At 35.6% G+C, this 25,774-nt stretch overlaps 1 protein-coding gene across 3 annotated transcripts in view; it reads right to left on the reverse strand.

Moving 5' to 3' along the window:
• Window positions 1-25,774, reverse strand: part of CDH18 (cadherin 18) — a 389,486-nt gene that overhangs the window by 239,044 nt on the left and 124,668 nt on the right. For all 3 annotated transcript variants that reach the window (XM_037063042.1, XM_037063044.1, XM_037063043.1), the window contains exon 2: window positions 7,834-8,318. In XM_037063042.1, coding sequence (XP_036918937.1) covers window positions 7,834-8,061 — 228 coding nt within the window. In that variant the 5' untranslated portion in view covers window positions 8,062-8,318. The remainder of the gene's footprint in view (window positions 1-7,833; window positions 8,319-25,774) is intronic.

Consider the following 25,774-nt stretch of genomic DNA (forward strand, 5'->3'; position numbering starts at 1 on the left):
TTTGGATTTCATGACTTGGAATACTTCTTTCCAGCTCCTTCTTGCCTGTAAGGTCTCTTTTGAGAAATCAGCTGACAGTCTGATGGGCACTCCTTTGTAGGTGACTGTCCCCTTATCTCTTGCTGCTTCTAGGATTCTGTCCTTCATTTTAATCTTGGCTAATGTAATTATGATGTGCCCTGGTGTGTACCTTCTTGGGTCCAACTTCTTTGGGACTCTCTGAGCTTCCTGGATTTCCTGGAAGTCTATTTCCTTTGCCAGACTGGGGAAGTTCTCCTTTATGATTTGTTCAAATAAGTTTTCCACTCATGGCTGTTCCTTTTCCCCTTCTGGTATCACTATAATTTGGATGTTGGAATGTTTTAAGATGTCCTGGAGGTTCCCAAGCCTTTCCTCATTTTTTTGAATTCTTGTTACTTCATATTTTTCTGTTTGGTCATTTTCTTCTTCATTCTGGTCCACTCCTTTGATTTGAGTCCCAGTTTCCTTTCCATCACTATTGGTTTCCTGTGCATTTCCCTTCATTTCAATTAGTTTAACCCTCATATGTTCCTCTAATTTGTGACTAAAATCAACCAGTAAGTGACCAAGAAATAGCGAACCTCTCAGATGCACAGTTCAAAATACTGGTGATCAGGATGCTCACAGACTGGTTGATTTTAGTCCTTTCTTCTTATTGATTTGTTTGCTTTGAGAAACTCATGATTGATGTATTTATTTATTCATTTTTATTGTTATTCAAGTACAGACGTCTCCATTTTCCTGCCACCACTTCTCTTGCCCCACCCACCCTACCCACCTCCACCTCCCACCCTCAATCCTACACCCCTTTGGGTTTTTTTTTTTTTGTCCATGGGTCCTCTATACATGTTCCTTGATGACACTTTTCCTTTTTTTCACCGTTATTTCTCCCCCTCCCCTCCAGTTACTGTCACTTTGTTCTTTATTTCAATGTCTCTGGTTATATTTTGCTTACTTATTTGTTTTGTTCATTAGGTTCCACTTATAGGTGAGATCATATGGTATTTGTCTTTCACAGCCTGGTTTATTTCACTCAGCATAATGCTCTCCAGTTCCATCCATGGTGTGGAGAAGGATAGGAGTTTCTTCTTTCTTTCTGCTGTGTAGAATTCCATTGTGTAAATGTACCATAGTTTTTTGATTTACTCATATACTGATGGGCACTTAGGTTACTTCCAGCACTTGGCTATTATAAACTGTGCTGCTATGAACATTGGGGTGCATAGGTTGTTTTGGGTTGGTGTTTCAGGGCTCTTAAGGTTTAATCCCAGCAGTGGAACTGCCAGGTCAAAAGGCAGTTCCAGCCCTGGCTGGTGTAGCTCAGTGGATTGAGTGTGGGCCTGCAAACCATGAGATTGCAGTTCGATTCCCAGTCAGGGCAAATGCCTGGGTTGCAGGCCAGTTCCCTGCAGGGGACTCACGAGAGGCAACCATACATTGATATTTTTCTCCTACTCTCCTTCTCTCCTTCCCTTCCCCTCTAAAGATAAATAAATAATTTTTTTTTAAAAAGGCAGTTCCATTATTAGTTTCCTGAGGAAATACCATACTGTTTTCCACAGTGGCTGTACCCGTCTGCATTTCCACCAATAATGTATAATATCTCTGATGAACATAGATGATAAAATCCTCAATAAAACATTGGTAAACCATATGCAACAATACATTAAAAAGATCATACACCATGATCACGGGGGATTCATCCCAAGGATGCAAGGATGGTACTATATTCACAAATCAGCAAATATAATACACCACATAAACAAAAGGAAAGACAAAGATTACATAATATTATCGATAGATGCAGAAAAAGCATTTGATAAGGTACAGCACTGATTTTTAATAAAAAACCTCCTTTATTTCTTATACGAGAATACTTAGCCCATTAAAGAAGTCACTTATAATGTTTTTAAAATGATAATACTAAGTATATACGGAGCACAACATTTAGGTAATCATATTTACTACTTGAAATATATGAAGCTTATCAGCAGTAGTTGTGTGTTAATAGACACATTTCCAATACATATCCTTAATTAAAGTTTACCAATTATGAATAAAGTAAGTATCATAAATTAAAAAAAAATACTTATAAAAATATTGATAATTTATGTTACTGGCAAAGAATCATTGCACCTATTACATAAATAACAAATAGTTAAATTCAAGAAACTAAAAAAACATATAAAATCAGACCTGGCTGGTGTAGCTCAGTACATTGAGAACAGGCCATGACCAAAGTATCTCAAGTTCAATTCCCAGTCAGGGCACATGCCTGTGGGGCCCATGTGAGGGGCAAGCACAAACTGACGTTTCTCTTCCTCTCGTCCCCTCTCTCCAAAAAATAAATAAATAAATAAATACGTACTTTAAATAATAATATAAAATCAAGGGCCATGAAAATCAGTAAAAAATAGAAATATTCATAAATCCAAAAATATGAAAAGATTATCAGTTTTACTCATAAGAGAAATGTAAACCAAATTACACAGAGATACCATTTTCACTGATTATGTTCTACAATTTCATCTGTTGTCACTGCTGTAGAGAAATAATCTCTCCAACACATTAATGAGAAAGGTGCAATATACCGCAACACCTATGGAGTAGATTTAGTAATATCTACTAAAATTAAAGATTTACAGTTCTTTGGAAAAAAATCTCATTTCCAGAAGTCTCTCCCACAGATACGCCTGCATGCTAAATCAAATATGTACCAGGACAGTCATTACACTTTTGCATGTAATATAACAAAACCAACAATAATAAAATCAAAACATGGGAATGAATGAACATTCATTCATTGAATAAATGAATTGAAATGACTATTGGGGAGGGTTATGCCAGTGAAACTGGTGAAGTAAAGGCCTCCAAGAAATTATCTCCTCCATAAAAGCAATGATTGATGGGAGATATTTTTGTTTCAATAATTTCCCGTAATCATCAAAACCACTACAAATAGTGATAATTTATGGAATATTTCCCCATGACTTGCTGTATTTGATCATTACAATAGACACAGAGATATCATGTGAATAAAGTTGATATAGTGGTCCCAAAACCTGCTTTGAAAGCATTCACAGTATGTTAGATAAGGCAGACATCTTAGCCAGAGGCTACAAATATGTCCTAGAAATGACCCTTAGTAAATAGTGTGGACACTGCAGGCCTTATTCTCTCTTGCCACTACTCATTTCTGCCACTGGAGCTTAAAAACTGCCATATACAACACATACATGCATGAGTATGACTGTATTCTAATAAAACATTATTTATGGAAACAGAATTGGATTTCATGTAATTTCTGATATTAAATATTACTTTAAAATATTTTCAACAATCTGCCCTGGCTGGTATAGCTATGTGGATTGAGTGCGGGCCTGTGAACCACATGATTGCGGTTCAATTGCCAGTCAGGGCACATGCCTGGGTTGCAGGTCAGTTCCCAGCAGGGGACTCACAAGAGGTAAACATACATTGATATTTCTCTCCCTCTCTCCTCCCCTTCCCCTCCAAAGATAAATAAATAAAAAATCTTAAAAAATATTTTTAACAATCTAAAAAACCAAAACGTTTTAAACATACAGGTAAAGACAAAACACACAGCCAGTTGAATTAGGCACACAAGCTGTAGTTTAAATGACCCATGATCTAAACCATAACCAAACTTTTAATATAGTTGAATTAGTACTAAAAATGTCAAACACTATTTCTCAGTTTTATGTGTAAGGAAACAGAAAGCAGAAAAATAAATAGACTTGCTAGTTTTGATACAGACAACAAGCAGAGGAGCCGGAACTGAAATTCAGCTCTTTCCTCACCAGTCATCAGCATTATCTCACGGAGGCATGAGTCTACTCCCATGATAGGCATGATGCATGACACATGGCACGCTTTTTAGGTTGAATGCAACAACTAACATGAATTATATTCTTCACTATAATGGCTTTTATTCAGCACTGTTTTACCTTTGAAAAATAAACAATAGCCTAGATGGTCTATGTTGCTTTTACATGATACTTAGAAAAGAAAGAACCTGTTTGACTTACAATAATAATGACATCACCATCACATTTATTCCAGGAGTAAAAGATTAGTAATCTGCTGTTATATCCTCATTCCCCTAGTTACTCAATAATTTAGAATATCTTTAACAAAATATGACCAAAGACACTGAAATACAGAACAGGCTGACAGGAACCAGAGCGGAGAGGGGAGAGAATCACAGGGGAAAAGGGGAAGGACTCACATGAACAAGTATAAAGGACACATGGACAATAACTAAGGTGGGGGGCAGACATAGGAGGGAGGTGGGAAGCACTCGGGACTGGGGAGGGGCAGGGCTGGGAATATAAGACGGAAAAGTGTACTTGAACAAGAATTAAATAAAAAAATAAAAATAAAAATAAATAAAATATCTACCAAATCTATGAGCTCAAATTTATGAGATATATTCATATGTAATTTTGGGTATTTCATCTCTCATGGCCATTATATTCTGGAAAAATTATGAATTATCAAACACACATGCAAATGTCTATGTGTAGTTATATATGTGTGTGTGTTTTGGGTAATATATGTGTTTAATGTGTGTAAATATTGTATTATGTATATTTATGTATAATTGATACATATTACCCATGTATATGTATATGTACAATTATACTATTTACTATTAGAAATGGCCTTATGATCACAGCCTCAGGAACATATAAATATCCTAGTAGTGAATAACAATATTTGACCAATGTCAACAAAATAAATCCCCCCCTTATAAATCCAGTTGTTGACAGAAAAGTCTAAGAAAGTTATCATAGGAATATGAGAAGTTGATCTGCATCAAAACACTTAGGCTTAAGTTTTTATCAGAAGTCCAGTAAATGTTTTATAATATGCACTATAACTACACATTAAAAATAATTACAACCAAGAATTGAAGGATACTTTGAAACAAGCTTATATAATGAAACTATAAAAAAATATTATTTCAGGCCCTGGCTGGTATAGCTCAGTGGATGGAGCATGAGCCTGCGAACTACACGATCGCAGTTCGATTCCCAGTCAGGGCACATGCCTGGGTTGCAGGCCAGTTCCTGGCAGGGGACCCACGAGAGGCAACCATACATTGATATTCTCTCCCTCTCTCCTTCCCTTCTCCTCTAAAGATAAATAAGTAAAATTTTAAAAAAATATTATTTCAATAGCAAAACTATATTATATAATTATTATTTTGTTTCTGTTGACCAAATTCCTGATGGTATTTTTGTGACAGAGAGGGGGAAAAGAGATCATTTTCAGTTCTCTAGAGGTATCCTTTCTCATGTTCATAGTAATTTTAATAATTCCATGTGTTATTTAAGAGCACTTTTAAAATACATGATCGGTCTTTATGAAAGTATTTATGAGTTGTAGATATAAATTCACTTATTTAACAAATAAAGTAATGGGACAAAAGCACATTATTTTATTCACATATGAATTATTGGGTTTTGTAGGCTTTTTGGAATTACCACAGTATGCACATGTGTATGTATGCAACTGTGTATGTTTGGTGTTGACGAGTGAGGGAAAATGTATACAGTTAAGTTAGATTTGCACATAAAGGCAGATGAGAATAGAGCATGAGTGAGGATCTCAGGTTGGGTAGGATATAAGAGGATTGGGCTGGACCTTTTATACTTGTCTATCAATACTAAAAACAGTAGAACAGATAACAGTTTCTACAGAATGTCTTGTAACCTGAACAATGTCACAGACCTGCTCTACTTCCTGATGGGGAACAAGCTCTCAACCATATGTTCATTGGCACCCAAGCTCAGAAAGAACTCTCCATCCTGGTCTACCTCTCGAGGCTTTATCATTTACTAAAATTAGGTGACTCAGGAGAAAATGCAAAGTTGTCTGGTTTTTCTGTTTCCCTTTCTAGCAAAGTTTGCTTTTTGGTTAAATCAAGTGATAAGAAGTATGCATAACAAAATATTTTAATAATATTTTTTCATTTGGTATATTCCTAAAGGAAAAAATACATATGTGTGTGTGTGTGTGTGTGTGTGTGTGTGTGTGTATTCTTCCCCCCCTCCTTTATAAGGGTTATAGAAAAAGGACTTTGAAGTTCGTAACAAAAATAACTTTCTAATAATTCAATATGGTATACTTTTATTTTACACCTTTATTTCCATTTACCTCATGGGATAACTTGTAGGAAAAACAATATATGGGAGCCCTGGCTGGTGTAGCTCAGTGGATTGAGCGCAGGCCTGCGAACCACACAATCGCGGTTCGATTCCCAGTCAGGGCACATGCCTGGGTTGCAGGCCAGTTCCAAGCACCCCTGCTGGGAACGGGAGGGTTCCCAACCAACCCATGAGAGGCAACCATACATTGGCATTTTTCTCCTTTCCTCTCTAAAGATAAATAAATAATATCTTTTAAAAATATATGGGATAAAAATGAGTAGCTTTGTCCTCATTTTCATATGTGTATAAGGAAATGATAGCATTGTTTCAGGTCTTCTTCTGCGTTCATGTTCTGACTCCATAACTCCTGCCTTGTATGAAAATACAGCTGCAGCTGAGTCCCTGTTGAATGAGAGGTGGGACAGATGGCCTGTGATTTTGCACTGCCTACATTAGGGAAGCACCATGGCTTGAATTGAGTACATTTTTTTTAGTACTAATATTGCTAACATGAAAATAAATAGTCAAGCAGGGCGATGAAAGTCATTGAGCCATCGCCATGGAGATTCTACCACTGTGCATGCTGTCTCTCTCAGGGATTGTGCTAACTTAAGTGTTGCTACTTCCCAGGATATATCAGTAATTCATCAGAAGGCTTCTCCACTTCCCACCCAGTTCTTCAACCTAGAACCTAGGCGACACACACTTAGACCGTTTCATTTACTGAACACACAATTTCCTAAAGGGTTTAATAAGCCACTAAGTTGTCTTGTCTGTAGATTTGAGAGAAATAAAAACTTATTTTTGATCATTTTATCAACTTTTCTTTTGGAATTTAACAACACCTGTACACCCATATATATTTAATCCATATTGAAAATATGTCAACTATTTATGAAAATTAATTTGAAAGGTTGGAAAAACATTCATGTGCTTTAAAGGCTGACAATTTCAAATATAATCTATGTGAAATCAATGACTATATATATATATATATTAAAGATTTTATTTATTTGTCTTTATAGAAGAAGAGAAGGAGAGAAATATCAATGTATGGTTGCCTCTCATGAGTCCCCTGCTGGGAACTGGCCTGTGACCCAGGCATGTGCCCTGACTGGGAATCAAACCTCAATCGTGTGGTTCACAGGTCCGCGCTCAATCCACTGAGCTACACCAGCCAGAGCTCAATGACAATACATTAAATGCCAGTACATAACATCTTCTTTTTAGCCTCATGTGCATTAACAATAGGTTTAAAAAATGTAAATATGAATGCACCAATAAATGACATCATGAATTTCAAAATGCCTTCATGGTAACAAAGATAAAATTACTTAATTGTGTGTTCAATAAAGTGTTTTCATTCTACATATGAGAACAGAAAGAGTAATATGTTGATAAAGAGCAGTCCAGCTACGATGTATGGACTGATGTTTAGAGATGTGACACAACTGGTCTAAGCAATTTTTTACAATAATTGTTTTGAAAATAACAATTATTATTTGTATTAACTATTAGCTTATATAACATAATTTCTTTCCATTCATGTCTCTTCCCATTCAAATCCAACTCCTGCTTCACCCACATCTCATCCCAAAATTTCGAAGAGGATAAAAGCCAATCAACAAAACCTTACCTTTCCAACGTATTGTGGATCTGGTCCCATATGTTCTTCTAAAACAAAGAACTGATTCCAAACCCATCCCCTTTTGGGACGATGGTGGACTTCGGTTTCTCCTTCAATGTGTTTGGTTTGGTTTCTGGTCACCTTGACGGAGCTGTGGTGAGCAGTTCCATAACACCTCTGCACAAAACAGAGACACACGAGGACTGGACAGATGCAAGATGTGCTCGTAATTTTCATTGTAAGATAACTTGCCAGTTCACGGTTTTCTTTCTTTTCCTTGTCAGCTACAAATGCTTAGTGAGCATTCAAGACAGAAGCCAAAGCATGGTTTGGAAGGGCAGTCCAAAGTAAATTGTTTAGCATGTCCATGATTTAACTGTCCATCAGGGAAAGGTCAGACTGCATTTACATCCTGAAACACTTTAGAGATTCAAAACGGTAGTTGTCTGTTTCTAAGTCTTCACAGTAGGTGAACACAGGCAACCATTTTCTACCTAATGGAAAGAGAGAAAATTATATACATAACAAAACATAATAGTTTTATGTATTTGTTCTGAATGTAAATTGAACTATTTTGTAGTGTGATGCTGATAGGCAAAGAATGTGTGCAAATTCTTTTGGAAATGCATGCAAATAATGATGCAAAGTCTGTACACTGCACACACTTTTAGATGGACTTCTCTGTCTGTACTGCTAACTTTCAATATGCTTTGAGGGTAAGTGTATAGTGAGGATATTTACATATTCCTTGAAACAACAGAAATGCAGCCTGAGGGAGTGTTCACATGTCTGGACAGTGACAATGAGTATGTGCACATGCCTGAGTGTAGTATGACTGCTTACAATGTGTGATCTATTAGGAACTTCATACTAAGTGCAAGAATTTTGTTTGTTTTGCACTTATTTATTTTTGTTAGATGTAATAAAAACTGACTGCACATTAATTACCTACTACATAGGATTCACTGAACTGCAACAAAATACTTCCCTAGGGTTGAAAAGTTGTCACAGACCATCACAACAATTAAGTAGGTACTTCAGCTCTTTGGTAAGTAAGAGAAAAGAAAACAGACAGGAAGATGGCTGGGAAAATGTACGAAACAAAATTACTCTCTGCTCACAAATCAGATTGGCACGATCAATTACGAGTGAGAATATCAATAGACTCATTTGTAGTTTGTGGGGATATTTATAGACAATACTCTAGGGTGTGGTCTTCCCACAGAGGAAAGGAAGATGTTCAAGCATGGGAATGACCCTGCACATAATTCTAGAAGCCTTGTGAAGACAGGTGTAAGAAAGAAAGGAATGGTGGCCAAAAGAAGTGGAAGATGTTTTGATTTTCAAATAAAATGTTGGAGCCTTGGACTTAGGTTATAGTACAATTGGATAATAAAGTAAAATTTAAGAGAGATCTCTGGTGGACAAAAAAGCAGGATTTGGTAGAGAAAAAGTTGACTCAATTAGCTTACGTAAAACAGAAAACTTTGTGCTTTTTTCTCTTTTTACATGTGTATATTTTAATATGCATTTAGAAAATTAATACTGACTCAAAATTATAGTAATCTTATCCTGCAAAAATATTAGATGAATCACTTTCTCATTCCATTAACTTCACCCCTGTAAATCAGAACAAACTAGAGCATGGCTCTAAATGAATCCCAATGTGGTTGACATGACAAAATATTTCAAAAATGTAATATAAATAATCAGGAATAACATAATTCTTAAATACAATTGATAAAAGTGTTTATACTGAGTAGGAAATGAAAATAAAAATTACATGAGACCCAAAGCAAGGCACTTTCTCCATCAATATGTCTCCCCATAAATTAGGGGTAATAATAATGCTTACCTCACCAGATGCACAAGTATTTTATTGAACAAGAACTGGGAATTCATTTTAATTATTTAGCATCATAAATTACATTTCATAATTTTTTAAAGCATAGATAAATATTTTAGTGACTTAAATCAAAATGACTTAAAACTCCCCAAACTTCCTCTTTTTCTTCCTCCTTCCATTTTTAAGAATTTAATTACTATATGTTCTTATGTGAATCACCTAATTTCTTCAAGTCTCAATCTTCTCATTTACTAAAATTTGTATGTAACTTTTAATATGTTTTCCAGTTCATCTAATAAAGTTCTTGGATGATTTTATATAAAAGTTTAACTTCTCACTTGTCAAAACATCCTTAACTTTGAAGTCACAAATCTCAAACTAAGAAACTTTAGCCTTTCTAAAGTGAAGTTGATGAATATGTAGAAGGTGTTATCTTAATACTTTCACACTACTCGGTGTGATTGTTAAATGAAAGTAGCATCTTTGCTTTTTATGCTAAGTTGTTTAGCAAAGCATAATTCATGAGTGGAAGGTGAAGAAAGTGTCTTTTATAATACAGCCCAGACATGCAGAATGAGTGTTTTCTTTACAATAATGGTATCTTATCATTCCAAAAACACATTAATGCCCTGTGATCTGTGTATGCATCACATGTTTGTGAATCTTTATTATGACAATTATGGAAAATGATAAGCAAAGCTCTGTGGCATAAAATAACAAATATAAACATCACTACGATACTTTTGAAAGTAATTTCATTTACTATATCATGAGAAGATGGACTCTACCTAGGAAAATTTCTGCTCTACTTCAGGAAATCCATCCCTTCATAGGTTAGAAAGAATTTAAATGAAAATAATAACCCCATTGATTGAGACTAACATAGTAAAAATACATTGTGGACTTTTGTCATTTTTTGACTAAGCAGCATTTAAACATCCTTCCTGTTTCATGGAGCACTCCAGTGTGTGAATTCTGGTGACCAGAGGCCTAACTTTCACCTCTGAACACCAAGGGGCCAGATACTTTTTCTTCTTCCGACGTTTTAGTTAGAAGTTGCCCCAGTGACATATACACGTTAATCACACGTTCCTAACCCTGGCACAGAAGATGGATGGAAGCATAGAAGTGTTTCAGAGCAGCAGTAATGGCCTCAGCACCCAGATGTAGCAATGGTCAGTTGGCCGCTGTAAGGACAGGGTCCAATGGCAGCTGCAAAGGTACCTTGTACCTTTTCCCCCATTCTCCCCTTTCACCCTCTCCACTGATAACCCTCCACATGGTCTCCATTTTTATGATTCTGTTCCTATTCTAGTTGTTTGCTTAGTTTCTTTGTTTGTTTTAGATTCAGTTGTTGATGGTTGTGAATTTGTTGTCATTTTACTGTTCATAGTTTTTCTTAGATAAGTCCCTTTAACATTTCATATAATAAGGGCGTGGTGATGATGAACACCTTTAGCTTTGCCTTGTCTGGGAAACACTTTACCTGCCCTTCCATTCTAAATGATAGCTTTGCTGGATAGAGTAATCTTAGATGTAGGTCCTTGCTTTTTATCACTTTGAATACTTCTTACGAGTCCCTTTTGCCGGCAATGTTTCTTTTGAGAAATCAGATGATAGCCTTACGGGAACTTTGTAGGTAACTGTCTCCTTTTCTCTTGCTGATTTTACAATGCTCTCTTTAACTTTTGGCATTGCAATTATGTGAAAAAAGAAGTTTCCCTTCCTTCTTTTATTGTTTGGAAACTTTGTTAAAAATACTTCAACATTTTTTATTTTAAGAATGTATTGTTCCATTTTCCAGATGTGTGAGGTGCCATATCATTTTACATATTTAAGAAGCCTAGAGTTATAATTGCCACCAATTTCTCAACTCCAGCATTATAGGTTATTGGTAGAAATTTATCTGACTTTGCATAGAGCAAGCTTAGTTTAACTAGAAAAATGTCAAAAGAAAATAGAGTATGATGGAAAGTCCATATTTTTTGGAATCAGTTTCATTGTGAGATGTATAAGTATGTCTTGTATGGAGAAGCATATGCCAGCGGAATTATGCTGCTTAATGCACAACTGTCAAATGTGAAAATCCATAAGATGAGAAGGCTGTTCTCCATGAAAGGACCCATCATGGAAATAATGAAACTTAACTTTTCCATGATGAATTCTTAAAATCCATCATGCTGTCAGGTAGATTTAAATATAAAGAAATTTAAATTGTTTGAATTCTAGAATACTTATATAAGGTGAAAGTTATAAATCCTTAATAGAAGTTGATTTTTTCATTTAATAAATAATTATTTATGACATATCCATATGTATGTATGCATGTATGTATTTGTTTACTTACATTCAGAATATGCGTTCTAAAACTTTCAAGTTATCCTTGGGGTTGGGGATTAGAAGCAAAACTCCCATTGCTTGCAAGATGCATTCTCAGGTGTTGTCTGACCCTGAATCTATGGTCTCTACCATGTTCAGATCCAGTGCTCAACAACATCAGCTATTCTTGTGTTCTAAGTCCAGTTGTTGCTCAATTTCCAACAATCTTGACTTCTGAGTTTTTTGTTCACCTTCTTGTCTTTAACCCTTTATATTAACTATTTTCTTCATAACTTTTTTTTTCAGTCAATTGATAATTTACATGTTTAATAATTAATTATCTTGTTCTCTATCAGTTTTGATTAGATTAAATAGCTCTCGCTTACAGTCAAAATCCAAATACTCAAAAACCATATGCAGTTGTGATTTTCTTGCAATTTTATTCCCAGGTTGATTCCCAAATTGATATTTTCACTTCCAATCTAATCATTTCAGGACATTCCTATAGCACCAAGATCTGGACATAATAATTGCATTTGATAGATAGATAGATAGATATAGATATAATGAAATGTCAATAATATCAAATTAATTAGAAAGCATCGACTTTTGCATACTGTGTTTTTCTGTTGGAAATATGCATTTAACTCTCACGGGGACAGTGATGAGAAAATTGCATGGGTACAGGTATTGCTCCTTGAGTGGTTCATTCAGCTCTTTTTTTCTTAAGAGCTTTACTGTCCAGACTCTACTTGGTAACACCTACCACCTGAGACCAAGACTAAAGGGTATTTCTCCACAAAGATTACTATGTTTTAGACACAGTTCTCTTCAGGTATTTTGTGTTCTGAACATCTAAGAAAGAGCTATTGACAGCTGTGTGTCATGCAATCTTTTCAAGGATACGTGAATGGCAAAGAGCCTTTGAAGAAAGATAGAACCAGCCTTGAAGGCAGAGAGCAGATTTGTTTCTGGACAGGATACTATCTTCTTCTACAGCAAAGGTCGGAGAAATGTGCTAGCAGACCCCACATAAAGCTGGGCATTCCGAAATTCAGGAATCCTTACTGGGACCTGCATGTACTGTGTGTGGCCTGTCCCCGGGCTCCTTTGAGTCTCCCCAGGGGACAGGAAACTTCTGCTGCGAAGGGTAAGAAGGTCTTTTGTCTCTATTCCAGAGTCTCTTATTCTCTGCCAGCACGTTTCGTCTGGGGCAGCCTAAGTGATTAGCTTGAAAGTAAGGCCAAATCTTAAATCCTTCATTTAAAATTCTGGATAAAATTGTTCAATGTGACTGCTTGTTCCTCTAAATTACCATAGAATGTATCAGATTCTTTCTCTATATTGCAGACCAGCATTCTAACTATCTACATAGGCACTATTTAATGTATTTCTGTGTCACCTTTTTTAGACTTTTCACACCAGTCTATGTATTTTCCATCTCCTATATTGGCCAGTGAAGTTCCTTGTAGCCGCTGATTGAACAGTTGTTGAATGTAAATTAAATCAATGGGAAATAGACAAACTAATTCAGGGTTTCTGCAACAAGAGTGGTGTTAAAAACACCAAGCTGCAACTTAGAAAACTCAGTTGTAAGAATGTGCTATAGAAAAACTATTTTTAAAGTATTCTTTGATTTGGTTAGCATTATATGTTGTTTTTCACTTAAAAGCCTGCCATAATCAAACATAAATACTGAAAAACAAAGTTATATTTTATTAATAAAAACCTTGCTTTCTCAAGAAGATTTTTCAACACAGAGAAATTTGGAGGCCATTTAAAGCAAATTGGGAGGCCATTTGAGCAAATATGCATTAGTAAACTTGGCAATAGCATATATTCTGTAGCATATCAGTCATCTCTTATTCACTATGTAGAGTGTCAAATATGTGTATGAACATTCCTGCTATGTTGATAAAAAATGTAAAAATAAAACTGAATGTTCACAGTGTCACTATTTTTGTCTCAATATATACTCCACTATTGTTAGATTAATTCAAATATATTTGATAAAGTTGAGTTTTATTTTAATATTTTGTATGTCCCTAAAGTTATACAGATAAAGAAGAAGAGCAATGTCCTGATGGTGGTTATACATATTCAAATGTAAGATGACAGTCATGATCTTGATCGATTTGGCTGTAACAGTAGTATGACTTTCAATTTTCATGTTGCAGATTCCAATCTTCATAATGTCTAGTGGACAACACTCAAAACATTAGAAAACACACACAGAAAAAGAAAGTGACAGTACCAAAGGCAATGTTTTCTTACTTATCTGTGTATGCCAGAGCAACAAATAGACATTTTGAATTTCTTCAGGTAATCCAAAATGTCACCTATCACACTATTTTTATGTTTTGCTTATATTTTTGTTGACATATAATGTAAGTACCCTGCAGGGTGGCTCAGTTGGTTAGAGCATCATCTTAATATGCCAAGTTCTGAGTTCACTCTGGGGTCAGGGCATCTATGAGAAGCACCAATAAATACATTAGTAAGTGAAACAACTAATCAGTGTTCTCTCTCTTTCAATAAGTAAAAACAAATAAAATGTATAACATAAGCAAAGCATAAAAACATACATTCATTTCATGTGTCAGATCTCATCAAATACATTTTAAAATGGTTATTTGGTTCAATTTAAAATATCAAAAAATACTAACAGAACCTTCCTGGCACAGAGACTCCTACAGTCCTCACTAGAGGGTTTCTGTCACTGGACAACTGGGACTCTTGCCAAACCTGAGTCCCTGCACTCCACTTCCCCAGAATAAAGACTGCATTTCCTAGCCTCACTCATAGTTAGTATTGCCCGATTACTAAGTTCGAATGAATGGCATACAAGCATAAGCGATGTTTGTTGGCTCTCCAGCAAATTCCCTAGAAGACTGTGGACACGTATCTTTCCTATCCTTTCCCCTTCCTCTGTCTGGCCACGTGAATCCCGAGTGTGTGGCTGGAGCTCCCTTTTGGACCATGACATTGATACCACAGCCTGGAGAGAGAGGATCCAAGCCAACTTTATCCAGGAGGACCTGGGAGCCCTGTCAGAGGACCCCGGGCTGCCTTCTTCTCAGTTCAGTTACAAGAAAACATATTTCAGTCTTTTTAAAGCCACCGTCATTTTGTCTTTCTGTTCACTCAGAGCTGAACCTAATCCTAATTTAATACCCACGGAGCTGAAACAGTATATTCTCCAGAGTTTTGGGTTTATTGAGGTAGGGTTTGGGAAATAAATGACAGGGGAAGGAAAGAGAGGAAGGAAAATTGGAGTGGCAAACTTGGGGAGATGGTGGGCGGCACGCTACTATAAATTCCAGAACTTATTTTCGCTGACAGTCTTCTCTGCAACTTCCACCGCAAATACGAAAATGTGCACATCTTGCTTTTCTCAGTTTTTCTGCTGTAGTCGGAAGTCATACCTGATGCTTATATTTGTGTCATTGGCAGTGCACACGGTATACGATGCCAGTGGAAGGTATGATACTTGTCCAAAGGTTCCCTATGCCTTTTCCTTTGACATACGCCCTGTAGCTGCTTGAAACACCTTCCTGCTCAAAATTTCTCTATGTGTTGACAGAATCTCCAGGATAGACTAAAAAAAAAAGGCTTTCACATGAAATTCATAGCTTTTCAACATTTGGCACCTTTCCCCATCCTTCATCTATGAAACACCATGACCTGCTCATATTTTAACATGCTCACAGTCTCCTGGCTTTGCTCTGCTCTTGCTAGCCTTGACGCCTTTATATAAGCTTTTCCTTTTAAGTACAAAGCCCACTTCTCTGTTTTAATGATCAAAAAGTTACCAGTCTCCCTAGACCAAGACCTCAGAACCTATGTACACTCTATTCCCAAAGTCTCCTTTTCTCCCATTATCAGGAAGGAATTCTGAATCTACCACCTCAGAATATGCTGTTTTGGCATGTATATTATTTAAATTAAAAGCACTTAAAAAACACCAGGTGCAAAAAGGCACTCTGACCTTCCTAAACTTAGGAGTTAAAACTCCCATATAAAAAAGGTTTGCCTTATGCAACAGTGAAGAAATATTCTTTCACCCACAATGGTTAAGGCCAAAAGAAATCTAGGCTAACTCTTATTCTTCTAGTCATTTTTTTACCCGCTTAAGTAACTAACCCAAACTTTTTGCTTTGTCAATTTACTACTGTTTGGTCCAACTCTGTTTCTTTGGGTCTTCATTTCCTTATAAGGGTTCCTGAGACATGTAAAATATATACTGAATAAGCTTATATGCTTTTTTCCTTGTTAATTCGTCTTATTACAGGAGCCACAGTCAAGAATCCAAAATGCCAAAGTTTTTCCTCCCTTACAGTCATATTTATCATATGACTTATGCATTTCTTTGTATGTCTGCCAAACTAGAAGGCAACCTCCTTCCAGGACTTAACTTTAATCTCTGTTATCTTAATGATAACACAAACTTATGTTCGCTATAAGTTAAGTGAATAAACAAAACCAGGTTTGTGCTTTTATCATGTCTTAGTATCCCATTAATTAGTCATGCAACCTTAGCCAAACTTTCTCATACATAAAATGGGTCTAAGAACCCCACAACATCTCTATGAGAATTAGTAAGGGTTATGGACACAGTCAATGAGACCAGAATGATTCAGGTGGAATCTACCACTATTGCTGGGGAAATAAAATCACTGTATGTCTCTTAAAAGTAATAACAGCATCCTCTTTACATGAAATATTGTATTATATGCATCATTTGAGAGGATTAAAAGTATTTTGCATGGCCTGAATATAAAAATATTTTAATTATAATCTAGATTTTGCATTGCCTGAAAAAATATCACAACTAGTCATTAAAAAAAGAAAGTATTTGCATAATGTCTTGATAATGAATGTGTAATACTTGTGTGCATTTCCTTAGAGCTCTGGTTTTCTATTCCTATAATGTACAATATATGTGTAATTAAAAAAAGTCTCCATATGTTTAAAAGAGTTTTGAAAATATACATCTTAGAAAGTAACTATATTAATGCTTCAATTTGATGTATACCTAAAATGCTACTTTGTGGTGGCTATAATAAACCTACAATGGAATTAAACAAACTTAGGTCTCTCATAGTATATTTCTCTCAACCACTTCTACAGAAACCTAGCTCACCTTCTCCTATAAAAAGAAGAAATCCAGCTCTCCCTCTCTGAGGAATTTTAGGTTCTTTATATAGAAGTTTGTTGGCTTAATTAAACTATATCATATCTTGATTCCTATTTGTAAGAAAAGAAAGTGTTAAATTTTAGCATGCTATTGATTGCCAAATTTTAATGTGAAGCATGGTGTAAAAGCCACTGTGAATTTAAAATTGTGTTACATATAGTTTTCCATAGAACATATGTCTGTGGGAGCTATAACACTATTTAACTGTGAGATATTACCCTTCTGAAATTTGATGAATGAGGAAATTTGATTAAATTTCCAAACCAGAACAGGCAAAAGGCCAAAAAGCATGTGTGGGGTGTGTATGTATGTGTGTACATATCTGTATTTATCTGTCTATCCATCATCTATCTATCTATATCTGTATATATCTGTGTACATACCTATATCTATCTATCAATAGATAGAGATATACACAAATGATCTAATGATTGATAAAAGTTTACATTTTATGTTCAAATTTACTTTCCACCACTATAATCATATGCTTACCATTACAGCCAATGTTCACATAAACTTGTAAGCCTGTTACATCTACCTGGCAACACATCAGTGCTGAGACTATCATTCTATGCTATCGCATGATGAAGGCGGTCCAACAGGTCTGTGCGCTGGGGTCACCACATGAAAATTAGCATGATACCAAAGTAAGTTAAATCTCTGGAGTAAAAAAGTCACATTGGAAGAGATTGAAGTAGAGAAGGGGATTACTGGGCATGGGGTCCACTACTAGACATTCCACATTTAGCATTAAAAGCAGAGGATTTATTTAAAAGTAAATTTAAATTTTACTTAAAATAAATTTATTTATTTAAAAGCAGAGAATGTGTTTTCTGCTTTTAATGAAAGCAGAAAAGAGAATGGATGGACATGGAAAACATTATGTTAAGATCTAATTTACATGTGGAATGTAATGAGCAAAATAAACAAACCATATAGACACAGATCCATAGATAGAGAAAACAGACTGACAGCTGTCAGAGGGGATGGAAGTTGGGAGACTGGGTGGAAAAGGTGAAGGGATTAACAAAACCCAACCAAACAACAACAGCTCATAGACACAGGCAACAGAGGGAGAGGGGGATGGTAGCAAGTAGAAGAGGCAAAAGGGGAATAAATGGTGATGAAAGGAGACTTGAATTTGGGTGGTGAACACACAACACAATGTATAGATGATTTATTCTAGAATTGTAGAATTGAAACATATATAATTTTATTAACCAGTGTCGCTCCAATAAATTCAATAAAAAAAATGAAGTACAGTGCTGGGGGTGGGGAGATAGGCAGATTCCATAGAAACCTAGAGAGCCAAATATTTTAAGGGAGAAATAATTACCCTGTTATTTAAATCAGTGTTATTATTTATACAAGATCCAAATACCACACCCTGTTTTTATATTTAATTTATCTTAATATGTATTTATAGAGGTTAAAAATTAGCATTTTAAATATATAGACTAAATGCCATACAGTAGACTATAGGCTTAAAACCATTATTTTATTTAAATACTTTTATGATCATTTTCTACTTAAAAATATTAATTCACAGCATTGAAATAGCTTGACTGAGAGATGAGATTTAAAGTCAGTTCTATTTGAGTTCAATATCTTTCTCTAAAATTGGACTTAAATAGACATAGGTTTGAATCATTTTGCTTCTGTCTCCTTGCCATGAATCCTTACAGTAAAGCTACTTGACATCTTCAAGTTCCAGTTGCATGGATGTAAAATCCGTATGCTAGTGGCACCTGCCCCATGCACTGTAGTTAGCAGTATGTGGGCCAAAATGTACATGTGTGTGTATGAACTCTTTCTGATTAATATGCCCTTACAAAGTGATAATAAATAATATTAGCATATTTCATTATATAGATATTCCATTTCAGAAATTTACTCATTCGTTTTTATTACATATTACCTTTTTTCTACCTACAAAATCTAAAGATAAAAATAAGAAATGTGTTTTCTTTATTAGTGTATTATCTTAAAATTCAAAGGTAACCTTATACACCATGATACACCTTATACACCTTATACACCATGATAATCAACTATGCAAAAGTTTAGAATAAATGTAATTCTCCTCACACATTATCATTATCTACATTTCTATAGACTTAGAACAATGAAAGTCATACATATTTAAATGTCATATAGCTTCAATCAGATAAGGAGCTTAAAACACAAATGAGTCTGACTTTCCTATCCCTGTAAACTAGGATAAACTCTAGGAAAAATGTCTATACAGGTTGGTTATTTAACCAGCACATAATTTACATTGTAGGTTGTTGATTTATGGTAAACACAAAGGATATAGAGACATCGTATAGGGACTTCAGCTATTTTGCTATCCGTCTCTCAGACACATGGGAAAATGTAACCCTAATATGTGTCAAAGTGTTACTAAATTTTAACATGTTAATAGAATTAGACACATTAAATATCTAATTTTTTTGAGGGAGCTTAAAAAGTTTGGGGTTTTACTATCAAAAAACTCATTTTTTATTTGCAAGTTGATGTTCATGTTTCCAGTTGCTGCATTATCCTGCTTATGCTGCTCTATCACTTTAAGCAATTAGAGAGTAAAGTAGGTAACATGTTCATATAATATAATCATTCAAAAGACTAAAGATAAGGAAGGTTCTCCTGATTGTAATAAAGTCTCTGGGGACACTTAGTTAAGTCTTATTGGCCACTAAAGTACAACTTTGTTCAATTGTGGTGAAAACAAAGCCACAAAACTATGTTACGTTGCATATTAGATGACATGCACGTATGTTTAGCAAGGGAATTTGTCACATTGTTAATAGAGTCTTTGCCTTCTGGTCTTATAAAAATAAAGGCTCTTCAGTCCTGGCTGGTGTGACTTAGTGGACTGAGTGCTGGCCTGTGAACCAACAGATCACCAGTTCATATCCCAGTCAGGGCACGTGTCTGGGTTGCAGGCCACATCCCCAGTTGGGGGCACATGAGAGACAACTACATACTGCTGTTTCTCTCCCTCTCTTTCTCACTCCCTCCCCTTGTCTCTAAAACTAAATAAAATATTTAAAACAGAAATAAAGGCTTTACAGCTGGATTATCTTTATTGGGAATATTTACGAGGTGTTTATGTCCACTTCCAAATAAACTTATATTCCCTACGTCTATATTTTATCATGAGAACATTATTTTATTTTATGACTTGCTTTTATTACCAAAGTGTTACCTGTTCATGGTTAGAAAATAAATAAATAAAAACAATACAGGTGTATATAAAGAAAAAAGCAAAGAAACAAAACAAAACAAAGCAAACAAGACTCCCCCTTTCTTCCATAGGGGGGGTTGTACTTAGTTGTCCTTTCCATATATAAAAAATAAATGTGCATATATGTGCCTAAATATTAAAAATAATAATTAGTAGTGATGTAATATAAACAGAGGATAATGAAGAAAACTACATTAATACTTTTTAAAATATATTTTATTTATTTATTTTTAGAGAGAGGGGAAGGGAAAGAGAAAGAGAGGAAGAGAAGAACCAATGTGTGGTTGCATCTCATGGGCCCCCTACTGGGGACCTGGCCTACAACCCAGGCATGTGCCCTGACTGGGAATCGAACCAGCGACCCTTTGGCTCACAGACCTGAGCTCAATTCACTGAGCTACACCAGCCAGGGTATTTATTTATTTTTGGAGAGAGGGGACGGGAAGGAGAAAGAGAGGGAGAGAAGCATCAATGTGGAGCCTGTGGGGTCAGAATAGGCAGTTTCGGTTTTGGCCCAGCCTCTCATCAGTAGTAAAAGTGTGTTGTCTAACCAAACAAAGTATCTGCTAAACTCTGAGTTTATATGCATGAAATGAGCATAATAACCACTGTTCTACATGAATGATACTGTTATTACATATGATAATATCTCAAACAGCCTGGCTTGTCTAAATCTCTCAAGTATACTTAGTATTGTTATCCCTGGTGTAGGGCAACCAAACAGTTGAAAAGCCTCTGCTCACAGAGCTGGACCATGTGAATTTACACATGAGAACATACATCCAAATAGGAGGGTCGTGAGATCCTATAGTTCTTTCATTTCACATCTGCTCTAATAGCTATATTGAAATGCATATATTCTTCTTTTAAGATTTTACTGTTTTGTATTCCTTGGTTCATGCAAATGAGAGCGAGAAAGTGAAAAAGAACAGCTCTCTAGTATTTCTCTTACAAGAACAGCAATCCTATCAGATCACTATCCATAGGACCTCACTGAACCCTAATGACTTCCTTAGAGGCCCCACCTACAAACACAGCCACACTGGGAGTTAGGGCTTCAACATAAGAAATTTGGGGAATGCTAATATTTAGTCCCTGACAACATATAATCTCTAGAATCTAAATTATATGTGTGGTCTTTCAAAAACGGTGGGACTGAAACGGGATATTTTCCATGTACAACATGGAAGGGACTGCCGGCAAGGAAAGGGGCTCAGAAGCAAAGGCAACCATTGGTAGTAAAGCTCAGCAACAAGTAACTTTCTGAGGGAGAGGGTGCACACCCAGGAGTAAAACCGTATCTACAGTGGGACTTGGGATGGGAGAAAGGTATCAGGTTGTCAGAAAAAACCCTCTGGGACCCACTCTGGCTCTATAAAATGCGGCAGGTAAGGCTGCACCCAGAACCACACAAATAGCAAATGTCCTGAGAGCAATCTGTCCCTAGCGAGAAATGAAGAGTCTTACATAAATAAGCCAACAAATCTGTGTAGCTATAGTGCTAGTCCCACAAATGTATTTGGCTGTAATGTGGAAAAACGTCTTCTTTTCTTTAACTCATGAAATCACAAAAGAAGAGATTGTGAGAAAACAGTTTAAAAAAAATGGAAACGTCTACGTGACTTGAGTGTGATAAACAAAGCAGGCGAAATGCTCAATAACCTCCCTCCCCCAGTCGAACAATGTGTATAACGGTCAATTCACAGGGAAGAAAACACTTGAAGAGCTTTTAAACATATTAAGAAAATCATCAACTTCACTCGTAATAAGAGACATAGGAATTAAAACTACGATGACATCCAGTTTCGCACTCAAAAGACTGTGAAAAACCCAAGTCTGCTAACTCATTTGGCAAGACAGTGGGGCGAGGTGTGCCCTCTTACACATTGCGGATGGTTATATAACATAAACCAGTGCCCATGAGTATAATTTGCCAACTTCTACAAAAATATAAAGCTTATATTTTTGCCTAATAAATTCTACTCTAGTAATTTACCCTACAGATTTTAAACAGTACTATTCAAAATGGAAAAGAAGAATAAAGGTAGTCAGCATACCCTTTTCACATCAAATGAGGAATAGTTTAAGAATTAATCACATGCACAGGGCATTATCTACACAAAGTTTATTCTACGTGTTAACACTGTGTTAAATGGAATTGTTCAGTACAACACAGTTTACCTGTTAACATTTACCTGTTAATGTCCATGGACAGGTGACTAGTTGAATGGGTGATGACAGGCCCATTGAGTAGCCCCCTGTGCATGGATGTGGGATAATCTCCAAGATACATTATCAAAAGAAGATACATTCTGAACAGTGGACGTTCAGAATGTTTTTAAGAATCAAACAATATATTCACTTATCTTTGGACTAATATAGGATAAATAAACAGTATCTCCTACTTGGAAAAGAGTAAAAACCCGTGCAAGTGTACTAGACGAGAAGACATTTTCATGTGTGTATTTATTTTTCCTTTACACATTATTTTAATCCATAATAATTCATTATCTAGAAAAAGTCAACAAACTGTGAGATAATAAGAATGCTTGGTGCCTTCCCCCTTGCTGCTCACCCATCCATGTGCATAAATAATTCTGAACAAATGACAGCAAATGAAGCATCTGGTGCTTGAGGTGGTATGCAAATCCCAGCTGTGCCAGGTCCCCCAAACACAACATGTTTTCCAGCAGTAATGTTTTAATAATTACTATTCTTTTTAACTGCAACAGACAAAATGGCATGCTGATTTACACTGCTAAAGCAAATAGGAGCTTATCAACTAATATGTAGGTTAAGAAGCTACTGGATTGGAGAAGCCAGATTGTAAAACAGAAAAAAAACAAAAAAAACCCTTTCAAACTGATAACTTATTTAGGACATTTTCAAGAAGGCTTTTAGACAAAGAAGGATTTAGATGTCGTGTGAGAGAAAGCCACAATGATTTCCTTGTTGTGAAGAACTTCACTTGCTTAGTTAAAGCCAAAGAACTGTCACAGCAAAGACTTTTCCTAATCATTTTCTGAAGCTTTCACTTTGTTTCAATAAATGCACTCTATGAATTCAAGAAATGTCCAAGAAAAAGTCATAAAAAATAACTTGAGTCAGGGTGCATGACTTACAACTGTACTACTAAAATGCCTTCTGCACACACAGCACCAGCTTCCACTAGGTGCTAGTCAGACATCTTCTCAGGGACAGTCTATGTAAGAATGAACAATCTATTCCTGAAATGCTTGCTAAGACTCACCACAAGCTTGGGTATTTCTTCATGGAAAGATTTTTAATTACTGCTTCATATTTTTTTCACGAAGCAAGCTTTCTATGTTTTTTTATGTATTTGAAATTTGCCTCTAAGTTTTCAAATTCATTGGCATAAAATTGTTCATAGTATCTCCTATTATCTTTTAAATTTAAAATGCATGTGTAGCCCTGGCTGGGCTACACATGTGGATTGAGCACGGGCCTGGGAACCACACGATCGCGGTTCGATTCCCAGTCAGGGCACATGCCTGAGTTGCAGGCCAGTTTCCAGCAGGGGACTCATGAGTGGCAACCATACATTGATATTACTCTCTTTCTCTCCTTCCCTTCCTCTCTAAAGATAAATAAATAAATTTTTTAAAAAATGCATGTGTAATTATGTTCCCATTTTACATCCTTAATGTGGTCTATTTGTATATAATCTCTTTTTCCTCCTGACAGATGATTGTCTATTTTGTTAATCTTTACAAAAAATGTTTGTTGACAAAAGATCGTTCAATTCTCAGGTCCCACCCCAGGCCTAGTAAATCTGGAGGCGGAGGCAGGGCCCTGTGTTTCAACAAGTGGCTCTGAGAGGCACTAATATTTAAGAAATCCTGTTCCAAAATATTTACACCTGAAAGTACAGTGTATCCTATCAAACAAGACTGGGTGCATGTGTAAGCTGCACTATTATGATTATTCATGATGTGAGATTGCACATCTTCCCAATACTAGATACCTCTGAATCACACTACTTATGGGTTGAATTTGCCCCTCCAAATTCAAATGCTAAATTTATAACTCGAAGTATCTCAGAATGTACATTTATTTGAAAATAAAGTCTTTAAAGAGATGATTAGATTCAACTAAGGTCCTCAGAGTAGGTCCTGATCCGATCTGACTGGTACCCTAGCAAGAAGGAAAAAAAAATTTTTTTCCTGGGATGAGATAGTAAGTGGATAGTCATCTTGAAGCAAAGGACAGAGGCCTCAGAAGAAAGAAAACCCAACAGAACCTGGACTTGGAACTTCATCTCTCAGAAATGTGAGAAAATACCATTCTGTTGTTAAAGCCACCTAGTCCACAGGATTTTGTTATGGGGGCCCCACAAAACTCACATAACCACCAACTCAAACTTTTCCTTCTAAAAGTAGCAGAATGATTAGCCTCAGATTATAAAGTTGAAACAATTAATTCTACCATAGTCCACAAATGTAAGCATAAGTAAAATTTTAAATTTACACCAGGTGGTTTAACATTACTGTTTGTGAAGCGAGTCTACCACTTAATGACTGGTGAAAATTTAGGCTAGCCAATTAATTTCTCTGAGTCTTAGTATTTTCAATATAAAATGTATCATCATAAAATGGTATATAAGCGACATAAGGTTGTCAACTTTAAAAAACAATGGCTTTAAACTGCAAGGCATAATGTCTGGGACAATGTCTGGGACATTGTCTGTCAATATCCCTCATGTACATGTGCCTGGTAGGATGTTATGACAAATATCCATTAAGCTAATAGGAAAGGAACATTCAGTATCAGGATTTTAAAATAACATTTCATTGTAAATCATGATTTTCTTTAGGATAAGCATCATTCATAAATTCAGTATCTGACCGGCTGAATGAAATCATCTGAACAGATTACAATCTTTGCTAATAAGTCAATTCCCAAAACACATATAAACAGTTCTTAAGCCGCCCTAAGGAATGCAGATTTCTTATGAAATGACACCTTTTATATCTTACTTAAATTAAGAAAATACAATTTCTATATGAGGAATACTTTCATTTTTTCAGATTAAGGGATCTAATTCAAGTCTGAAATAATTTTGAATAATTTATTTACAGAGTTGAAATATGCTACCACTTTAAAATCTATATTAAGTGCCATAATATTTTTCTGAGTACAATAGGATCACATGGATTATCTTTATGGGAGGCAATATCTGAGATGGCACACAGTGAAGACGTCTGCAAAATTAATTTGTGTAGTAGCTACCTAAATGTTTTTTAATTCATTGAGTTTTTCAGTTAAAATTTGTCTATTCTTCAGTGTACATGTTAGATATCAAAAAAGTTAACCAAAAATA

Source organism: Sturnira hondurensis, unplaced genomic scaffold, assembly GCF_014824575.4.
Source record: "Sturnira hondurensis isolate 20B ecotype Veracruz unplaced genomic scaffold, ASM1482457v3 Scaffold0014384, whole genome shotgun sequence".
In the NCBI taxonomy this organism is placed as follows: Eukaryota; Metazoa; Chordata; class Mammalia; order Chiroptera; family Phyllostomidae; genus Sturnira; species Sturnira hondurensis.